General features: G+C 50.2%; 1 protein-coding gene across 1 annotated transcript in view; it reads left to right on the top strand.

The window, feature by feature from the left end:
• Positions 1–296: 296 nt before the first annotated feature.
• The window catches only part of LOC144605527 (kin of IRRE-like protein 1), a 133,698-nt gene continuing 122,802 nt past the window's right edge, over positions 297–11,192 (top strand). Inside the window, exon 1 of the mRNA XM_078420903.1 lies at positions 297–444. Within this exon, the coding sequence (XP_078277029.1) occupies positions 396–444 (49 nt within the window). The 5' untranslated portion in view covers positions 297–395. The remainder of the gene's footprint in view (positions 445–11,192) is intronic.

Raw genomic sequence — 11,192 nt, 5'->3', positions numbered from 1 at the left:
ATTAGAAGGGGGTGGTGACGGAATCCTGGAGAAATGAAGAGAAAAGAAGCTTTTGTCCGGGACCAGATAACTTGACGCCGCCACACCCCCTTCCCCTGACCACATTGGCACAGTCCTTCCCATCCCCTGCTAATCCCCCCCAAAACATCACTTTTTTTTCGTTCTCTCAGACTAATTTTCCCGGAGAGTGCCTGAAATTCCAACACTTCCTGCCAGGAACCTCCCGTCTCGCTCCTTCCCTCTCCCTCTCCCTCTCCCTCTCTCTCTCTCTCTCTCTATATATATATATATATATATACATCTACCTCCTCCCTCCCCCCCCCCCTCTTCTACCCTCCCTACCCTCCAACCCAACCCCCCTCCCCACCTACCCCGGAGAGGATTGTTTGAAAGAAATGTTTCGCTCTGTGCTGTGGATACTCTGCTTCGGAACCACGACTGCAGGTAGGAAGAAACAAACCAACTTTCTAACTAATGTCCTCTCCCTCTCTCTCACTGCACCCCCCCCCCCCTCCCGTCTCCATCCACTCTCACCCTCCAACCATGTCCAGTGGCTCACATTGTGTCCTACTCGCATTCTCTCCATTCCTCCATCATAATTTCTCTCCCCCCTTGCTGATCACGATCTCTCTTTTGCTTGATTTCTCCCCCTCTCTCCATGTTTCATTCTCCATTTACTGTGTGTCTCTCTCCTTCCTTCCTCCCTTTCTCTCCCTCTCAACCCCTCTCTTTCCCTGTTCACCCCCTCCTCGCTGTACGTCTCCTGATTACTTCTAACCTCTGCCCTCCATCTCCTGCCGCCGGAGTCGACATGGAATTAACTTTTCTCTTCGCCCTCCAGTGACAAATCAAATGGACAATATGGTAATTCCTCGAACCGTCCCAGAACAGTTCCAATGCCAATGAGAGCCCTCTTGTAGGCCTTGTTTTCATGTACAAATGCAGCAACCAATCTGCCCATGACTCCCCCACAGAGAGAGGCTGAGGCTGAGATGACATGTTCTCAGTCAACGTCAACAATTGGATTCGGGTGGCAGGAAACACCATCCCTGCTTTTCACCAGCAGTGTCTCTGGGATTTTCCAGGAACTCAGTCTATCAGTTTAGGCTGAAAGAATCTGTAGATAGACTCAAAATGCCAGAGTAACTCAGCAAGCAAGACAGGCAGCACCTCTGGATAGGTCTTCAGTCTGAAGAAGGGCCTTGACCCGAAACGTCGCCCATTCCTTCTATCCAGAGATGCTGCCTGTCCCGCTGAGTTACTCCAACATTTAGTGTCTATCTTTGGTTTAAACCAGCATCTGCAGTTCCTTCCCACACTGAAAGAATCTGTGGCAGTCCAGCACTCCAGTATACACGGTTGTCCCTCGACACAGACCCACCCAGATCTGAAGCTCCCGCAGCACCACCACAAGTACCTTTTGGTGCTCCGTCTCTCTGTGTGTGGTGCTCATGTGTTTCACAGTGTAGAGGGAGCTTTACTCTCAGTCTCAGCTGTGCTCTGGGAGTGTGTGGTGGGGTGGTGTAGAGGGAGCTTCACTCCTGGGAGTGTGTGGTGGGGAGTGTGTGGTGTAGAGGGAGCTTCACTCCTGGGAGTGTGTGGTGGGGAGTGTGTGGTGTAGAGGGAGCTTTACTCTCAGTCTCAAGCTGTGCCCTGGGAGTGTGTGGTGTAGAGGGAGCTTCACTCAGTCTAAACTGTGCCCTGGTAGTGTATGGTGGGGTGGTGTAGAGGGAGCTTCACTCTGTTTCTAAGCCATGTCTTGTGTCACACAGGTTCTTTGGCCCACCATGCCCATGCCGGCCATCAAGTACCCATCAACATTGACCCCATTTCCTAATATCCAGTCCGTCACTTCCACTATCTTGGAGCTGCAATCTGTCCAGCACAACAACATCCTTCCTATTGTGTAGTGACCAGAAGTGCACAGAATACTCCAACTCAATGTTTAATAAAACTGTACCAACTTCTCCCTACCTGTATATTCTCTGTCACGGCGAATTAAGACAAACGTCCCTCACCTCCTTATCTACATGTGCTGCCACCTTCAGAGATATATGAACTTGTTCACCAAAGTCCCTCTGTCCATCAAGGCTCCTAAGGATCATACCATTAATGGTCTCTATCTTAAAGTTATTAGGTCTTCCAAAATGTATCAGATCAATCAGAATTAAATTGCATCTGTCATTATCCTGCCCAAATAACTACCTGGTCAATATCCCACTGCAACTAGGAATGCCCCCCCCCCCCCCAACCCCCAACCCCCATTCATTTCAACATTCCACCAATCTTCCTGTCATTTGCAAGCTTCATAATCATACTTCCAGTATTCACATCCAAGACATGGAAGCAACAGGAAAGGCTGCAGCACTAATTGTACAACAATATTCCCAGGGTTTCAGTCTCAAAAGCAAACCTCCAGCAGTCACCCTCTATCTCCTGTCATCAATCCAACCTCCCATCCAAATTGTATAATGGGACAGTGTAGAGGGAACTTCAGTCTGTGTCTAACCCAGACCTTCACTCTGTGTCTAACCCAGACCATCACTCTGTGTAACCCAGACCATCACTCTGTATAACCCAGACCTTCACTGTGTCTAACCCAGACCATCACTGTGTCTAACCCAGACCATCACTCTGTGTCTAACCCAGACCATCACTGTGTCTAACCCAGACCATCACTGTGTCTAACCCAGACCATCACTCTGTGTCTAACCCAGACCTTCACTGTGTCTAACCCAGCCCATCACTGTGTCTAACCCAGACCATCACTCTGTGTCTAACCCAGACCATCACTGTGTTTAACCCAGACCATCACTCTGTATAACCCAGACCTTCACTGTGTCTAACCCAGACCATCACTCTGTATAACCCAGACCTTCACTGTGTCTAACCCAGACCATCACTCTGTATAACCCAGACCTTCACTGTGTCTAACCCAGACAATCACTCTGTATAGCCCAGACCTTCACTGTGTCTAACCCAGACCATCACTCTGTGTCTAACCCAGACCATCACTCTGTCTAACCCATGCCTAGGATTGTGTGATGGGATGGATTAGAGGGGACTTCACTCTGTCTAACCCACGCCCTGGGGGTATGTGATGGGACAGTGCAGAGGGAGCTTCACTCTGTGTCTAACGCTTGTCCCAGAGTGTGTGACGGGATAGATTGGTGGGAGCGTCAGTCCTGTATGCAACTAGAGCTCTGGTAGTCTGTGAGGAGACAGTGTAGAGGGAGCTTCACTCTGTGGGTAACGCATGTCCCAGACTGTGTGACGGGATAGATTGGCGGGAGCATCAGTCTGTATGCAACTAGAGCTCTGTGAGGAGACAGTGTAGAGGGAGCTTCACAATGCGTCAACACATGTCCAGTGCAGTATGGATTGATGTTTGATTTCATAATTTGTGGGCTGGTGGTGTTGGGTGACTCTTCCTGAGTTTTAGCTAGAGACATAAAACATTACACATGCCAATCATGATGCATTGATTTCCTCTGCCTGCATGTAATCTGTTTCCCTCCATTCCCTGCATTTCCATGTGGTGATCTTCAAGTGTCCTGTCTGCTTCCAATACCACCCCTGGCAGCGCATTAGACCCTATCTATACGGACTTCAGTAAAGCATTTGACAAGATCCCTCATGGTTGGCTGATTAAGAAGGTTAAGGCACATGAGAACAGACTCTAATTAGATACAAAATTGAATAGGAGATAGGTGGCAGAGGGTACGTCTGTTAGATAGAGCTCTCGGGGCTAGTGGAATCAAGGGATATGGGGAGACGGCAGGCACGGGTTACTGATTATGGATGATCAGCCGTGATCACAATGAATGGCTCGAAGGTCCAAATGGCCTCCTCCTGCACCTATTTTCTATGTTTCAATGGTAGTAGTGGAAGGATGTTTGGAAGTCTGTAACAGTAGTGTACCCCAGAGATTGTTACTGGAACCTTGCTGTTTGTGACATATGTTAATAACTTGGAAATGAACATAGAAGGTGTGATTTGTAAGTGTGTGTCGGGCTACAGCTGGACACTGATCAATTGGAGAGTCGGGTAGTGCATTGACAGATGGAAATTAATCATAACAAGTGTGAGATGATGAATTTTGGGAAGTCAAATATGGGTCGGACTTATAGAGTAAATGGTAGGGCACGAAGGAATGTTGTGAACAGAGAAACCATGGGGTTCAAATCCATAGTTCAGGATTCAGGTTGATGGGGTGGTGAAGATGGCATAGAACATTAGTTTTTGCATAGGTCGGGGCAGAGTACAAATGTTGGAACATTATGTTTGGTTTAGTTTAGAGATACAGCGTGGAAACAGATCGTTCGGTCCACCTAGTCCATTCCCTTGTGCAAGGATTGGCGGAAAGATCAGATAAGCTGGACTAATATTTTCTGTAGCAAAGGAGGTAGAGGATGACATGAGGGGCATAGGTAGAGTAAATAAAATGTTTTTACCATGATGAGAATGAAAAACAAGAAGGCACAAGGTGAGAGGAAGGTGTTTTAAAGGGGATCTGGGGGATTAAATTTTTACACAGAGCGTAGGTGCCATCTAGAACTTGCAGCCTGTGACGCTAGTGGAATTAGATCCAATCATCACATTTAAGAGACATTTAGATCAGCACTTGAATGGACAAGGCATAGAAGGATACAGTCCTAATAGAGCAAATGGGATCACGGAAAAATAGGTTGGTGTGAAAAAATGAATGGCATGAATTGGCTGAAGGACCTCTTTCTGTGCTCTACCACTTTTGCTGCAAGATTCACAAAGTTAGTCAAATATTTGTTTAATGGGCAACAAGACTGGCACAGTGGTGCAGCTGGCAGTTGCTTCACAGCGCCAGAGAGCCAGATTCAATCCTGACCTCATGTGTTGTTTGTGTGGAGTCTGCACATTCTCCCTGTGACGATATGGGTTTCCTCATGGAGCTCTGGTTTTCCCCACAACCCAAAGATGTGTGGATTTGCAGGTTAACTGGCTCTGTAAAATTGCCCCTCCATTTACAGGGGGTAGATGAGAAAGTGGGATAACTTAGAACTATTGTAAACAGATGGTTGGGCTGAAGGGCCTGTTTCCAAGCTGTATCCCTAAACTGATCTCTGCCACTCTCTGCATAACATTTGTATGTTCTATGACTGTGTGACTTTCCGCTTTGCTTTTACGGTCCAAAGACGTACGAGCCAGAGAGAGAGAGAGAGAGAACGTAGACACAGGCCCTTCAGCCCATCACATCTGTGCTGACTATCACCACCCTGTGACACAAGCTCTATGCCAATCTCAGAGTCCCATGTGACAGAAGCTGGAATAAGTTAGATATAGAAGACATAGAAAACATAGAAAATAGGTGCAGGAGGAGGCCATTTGGCCCTTTGAGCCCCACCGCCATTCATTATGATCATGGCTGATCATCAACAATCCACAACCTGTGCATGCCTTCTCCCCATATCCCTTGAATCCATTAGCCCCTAGAGCTTTATCTAACTCTCTTTTAAATTCATCCAGTGAATTGGCCTCCACTGCCTTCTGTGGCAGAGAATTCCACAAATTCACAACTCTCTGCGTGAGAAAGCTTTTTTCTCATCTCAGTTTTAAATGGCCTCCACTTTATTCTTAGACTGTGGCCCCTGCTTCTGGACCCCCCAACTTTGGGAACATTTTTCCTGCATCTAGCTTGTCCAGTCCTTTTATAATTTTATGAAACTATAAGATCCCCTCTCATCCTTCTAAACTCCATCCTTCTAAATGCAAGCCTAGTCTTTCCAATCTTTCCTCATATGACAGTCCTGCCATCCTTGTGAACCTGCAGATTAACCTCGTAAACCTGCACTGCCTCAATAGCAAGGATGTCCTTCAAATTGGGAGATCAAAACTGCACACAATACTCCAGATGGGCCTGTACAACTGCAGAAGGGCCTCTTTACTTCTATACTCAAATCCTCTCATTATGAAGGCCAACATGCCATTAGTTTTCTTCATTGCCTGCTGTACCTGCATGTTTACTTTCACTGGTGTGAAAGTGACTGGTGTACAAGGACACCCAGGTCTCGTTGCACTTCCCCTTTACCTAATCTGACACCATTCAGATAATAATCTGCCTCCTTGTTTTTGCCGCCAAAGTGGATAACCTCACATTTATGTACATTATACTGCATCTGCCATGCATCTGCCCACTCACTCAACCTGTCCAAGTCACCCTGCAACCACCGAACATCCTCTTCACAGTTCACACTGCCACCCAGCTTTGTGTCATCTGCAAATTTGCTAATGGTACTTTTAATTCCATCATCTAAATCTTTAATATATATGATAAACAGTTGCGGCCCCAGCACTGAGCCTTGCGGCACTCCACTCTCCACTGCCTGCCATTCTGAGAGAGACCCTACTCTTTGTTTCCTGTCTCCCAACCAGTTCTCTATCCATGTCAGTACCCTACCCCCCATACCGTGCTCTAATTTTGCCCACTAATCTCCTGTGTGGGACCTTATCAAAGGGTTTCTGAAAGTCCAGATACACTACATCCACTCTCCTTCATCCATTTTACATGTCACATCCTCAAACAATCCCAGAAGATTAGTCAAGCAAGATTTCCCCTTCATAAATCCATATTGACTTGGACCAATCCTTTTACCGCTATCCAAATGCGCCATTATTACTTCTTTAATAATTGACTCCAGCATCTTCCCCACCACCGATGTCAGGCTAACTGGTCTGTAATTCTTTGTTTTCTCTCATCCCATTCTTGATGAAAATGCAAGGAGAATAACAAATAGGATTAATATAGGATTAGTGTGAATGTGTGGTTGATGGTGTTACAGACAAGGTGGGCCAAAGCATGCAGTCTCTCCGTAGTACTCTATTTGTCAGTATAACTCCTCCACATCCCTGGAAACACCTTGTAGCTCCTGTATCCATCCTTATTTCTGTAACTCCCCTCTGGACCCTAGTCCTCTCCTTATTTCTAGAACATCTATACCCCTCCCCATCTCTGTAACCCTCTCTACCCTTACACCTCTCCCTATCGCTCTGATCAGCTTCAGCCCCGAAACCCCTACTTGCTGCCGTGTCCAACACACCTCTATCTCCATAACCTGCTCCAGCCTCGACATCCCTCCCTGTTCCTGGAACAGAAGGGGCGAGTTGCAGCCGCTGCTCGTGTTACAGTCACACATTATGGCTATCCAGGGGTGGCCACAGTGCACTGTTTATCACGTGATCTGTTTTCCCAGTCCCTGTGATCGCTCCCATCAGCCAGGCTCCTGACCCAGACCTTCAGTCATCCCTCAGGACACCTGGTTCGCACCTTGGAGTGGTGTTGCTCCAAGTCCTGACTAAGTGAAGAATGAGGGCCTTCAGTCAGTGTGAGATGTCATAGAGTCATAACGTGATACAGTGTGGAAACAGACCCTTCGGGCCACACCGACCAACATGTCCCAGCCACACTGGTCTCACCTTACCACGCGCGTGACATGCCCCATCAACACAGGAGAAGGGCAGACAGGTCCACCATCACAAATTGGGGAAGGGGAGAGAGAGGGGAATGAGAGGGGGTGAAGGGGGGGAGGTAGAGAGGGGACAATGGAAGGAAAAGGGGGAGCGAGAGAGAGAAAAGAATGGGATGAGAGAGAAGGGGATTGAGAGTGGAAAAAGTTGGAAAGCTGTGAGGAAAGAATGCATGAGTAAAGGACAGAGAGATTGTGAGTGATAGAAACATGGAGGTATGGAGAAACGTAGGGCAGGAAGGAGAGAGGCTGAGGGAGTGACAAGATGAAGGGTCAGTCACCAGGAAGGGAGGAGGCCGAGGGAAAATAAGATGGTGAGATTGTTTAAAAAGAAAGTTGGAGAGAGGGAGAAAGGAGAGAATGGAAGTGAGTTGGTGCGGGGCAGGATGTGGGAGAGGGGTAGGGGGCTGCTGTGCATCTACCAGAACCTCTTTCCTGTACGACAGCCCCCTCCCTGCTCACAGAGGAGACAGCTTGCTTTGGGTTAATATGTGGCTGAGAAGGAGCCCAGCCGGAAATTCTGCACATTCCATTCTCTGGGAATATCGAGAGGCAGAAGAGGATAGGGCGAGCTGGCCGGAGGCGGTCCTGCAGAGTGGTGGGATGAGAGCCATGGATCTGCCCTGTCGTGTGAGGTACTCTCTCTGGGACAACTGTGTGACACCAGCACTAATCCACAGCATCCATAACCTCACCCACCCAGTTACCAGGGCTGGGACAAGGCCCGAACAGATGCACTGTGGGGCAGGGGTTGCGTGTCCTGAGAATGAATGAGAGAGGGCAGGAAAGAGTGTAGGCTTGGAGATGGAGTGGGCTCTAGTTACAATGCTTCCTTTATACTGACACTGCACAGTGTGATACCCCTGCTCACTGTCCATCCCCCAGTGGGCACCTCCTTCACCGTTCACCCCCTTGCGCTGCTCCCTCAGTAACCCTCCAAACGGTGCTCCCTCCTCACTGCCCTCCTGGCGACACTGTGCTCCCTCACCGCCTGCCCTCCCCCCCCCCCCATGCTACCTCACCAGCCCACGTGCCGCCACCTCCTTCAGTGCTCGCCCTCCCTGCGAGGTGCCTCCCAATTGCCCATCCCTCCTGCGGTACCGCGCTACCTCATGCTGTTGCGCTTCCCCATCTCCCATATCTCCCCTCCCCCTGTGCAGAGCTCTCCCATATCTCCCCTCCCCCTGTGCAGAGCTCCCCCATATCCCTTCCCCCAGTGTGGCGCTCCACCATCTCCACTCCCTTCCCTCGATGCAATGCTCTGCCATCTCCCCTCCCCTGGCATGGTGCTCCCCCATTGCCCCTCCCCTGGCATGGTGCTCCCCCATTGCCCCTCCCCCGGCATGGTGCTCTCCCCTTCCCCGGCACGGCACTCCCCCATTGCCCCTCCCCCGGCACGGCACTCCCCCATTGCCCCTCCCCTGGCACGGTGCTCCCCCATTGCCCCTCCCCCGGCACGGTGCTCCCCCATCTCCCCTCCCCCGGCACGGTGCTCTCCCCTCCCCCGGAACAGCACGGTGCTCCCCCATCTACCCTCCCCCGGCACGGCACTCCCCCTTTGCCCCTCCCCCGGTGCAGCACCGGAACAGCACGGTGCTCCCCCATCTCCCCTCCCCCGGCACAGTTCTCCCCCATCTCCCCTCCCCCGGCACGGTGCTCCCCCATCACCCCTTCCCCCAGTGTGGTGCGGCGCTCCCCCATCTCCCCTCCCCCGGCACGGCACTCCCCCATTGCCCCTCACGCGGTGTGGCGCGGCACTCCCCCATTGCCCCTCACGCGGTGTGGCATGGCACTCCCCCATTGCCCCTCACGCGGTGTGGCATGGCACTCCCCCATTGCCCCTCACGCGGTGTGGCGCGGCGCTCCCTTGGCACTGTGATTTGGATAGCTGGGCTTGAGTATCTGCAGTGAATCTGTAATTTGTGACTGGGAGTGTGTGGTGCTATGGGGGCTGAGAGAAAGGGAGAGGGAGAAGGCTTCATTTCTGGTGCTAAATTAGTCTGTCTTAATCAAAGGAGAAGGAGATTAAAGTCAGCAGAAAATTAATTGGGTCTTGGATGCCTCTGGCATCAAGTTAATTGTGAGCGTTTGTTGTCATGGCAACATTTTGCGACTGGTCTGCTCTAAGTCGGCCTCTTCGTCACTGCAGCCTAAAATAGCTGATCTATTGGAGGTCAATTGGGGCCCATCCAGGTTGTTCAGCAGCAGATCCGCCCTGTTACCCCAATCCAGTCCATCCCGGTGGCCCGACTTGGACCTTTTGGCTGTGGCTCCAGACCGCTCGCACTCTCCCCTCCCCCCCCCCCCCCCCTCCCCCCGTACAATACCGTCATCTCCATCCCATCTCTCACAACGTTCACTGATGGAACATTCGCTCTACCCTCTGCTTCCCTCTCTCCGCCTGTCCCCTCAGCGGGAGAACCATCCCGGGTCTTCCTCTTCCATCCCAGAACTGAAGCCCCTCATTCCTGGGATTGCTTCAGGAGGCCTCTATGGGACCTTCGTGAAATGGCACTGGGGGGGATAGACTTTGGGGTTAGGGCCGAATCAAAGATGACGAGACTCAGCCCTATCTCGCTGCTGCTGCTGTTCACATCCTCCTCCACCACCTCTCTATGCCCCTCCACCCTATCCCACCCCCACTCCACCCCCTCCACCAACTTTCCCCCACCCCTTTCCCAACTGGTCCTGCTGTCCTCTGTGTCTATGGATTTGGAACCGTGCCCTTTTCTCCCAACTCTCACCTCTGTCTCCAGGATTATACACAGGTCTTGCTCAACCCTGAGTCTCTTCATGTTTATTTAGCTTATATTGACAGGGCGATCCATCAATCACCCATTCCCACTAATTCTGTTATCCCACTTTCGCATCCAATCCCTCTAAAGGGGGAAGTTTACAGGGGCCAATTAACCTGCAAAACCACACATTTTCCGGATGTAGGAGGAAACCGGAAAACCTGGAGAAAACCCACACTGTTGCAGGGGAACATGCAAACTACACACAGACAAATCCGAGGTCAGGTTTGAAACCGGATCTCCGGCACTGTGAAGCAGCACCTGTACCACTGTGGCGCTATGTAAAACATCCTAGCTTGCCCAGTCTCTCAGTATAGCTCAGGCCTCAGGTCCTTGTGAATCTCTCCGCATTCTCTCCAGCTGAGTGATATCTTTCCTCTAGCAGGGTGACCAAAACTGATATTATGGAGGTATGTCAAATCGTGAGGTGAATGGACAGACTCGTTTACCTTGGGAAGGGGAATTAAGAACTAGAGGGCATAGATGTGATAGAAAGTGGGTACAAGGGGTGGAGGAGTTGCTTTACTAATCATGGAGAATGTCACATTGTACTTGGAGAGGGCATACAGGAGGGTACGGCTACTAAGGCATGTGTTGTTTAAAATTTAAAGAGCAATTACCCCAATGAGATTATATAGGCCAGCGGGAGATAGAGGATCACATTTGTAGACAGATTGCAGAAGGATGCAAGAACCACAGGGTTGTTGGAGTGGGTGACTTTAACTTTCCCCAATGTTGACTGGAGCTTACTCGGGGCAAGAGCATATGACAGGGCAGAATTTCTTTGGTGTATCTATTAAGGTTTCTTTAAACAGCCTGATATTGGACCTGGTATTGGGAAATGAGCCTGGCCAGGTGTAACGGTGGAAGAGCATTTTGGAGACTGATCACAACTCCA

Source organism: Rhinoraja longicauda, chromosome 24, assembly GCF_053455715.1.
Source record: "Rhinoraja longicauda isolate Sanriku21f chromosome 24, sRhiLon1.1, whole genome shotgun sequence".
Lineage (NCBI taxonomy): Eukaryota > Metazoa > Chordata > Chondrichthyes > Rajiformes > Arhynchobatidae > Rhinoraja > Rhinoraja longicauda.
This window is presented reverse-complemented; position numbering and strand designations above follow the sequence as displayed.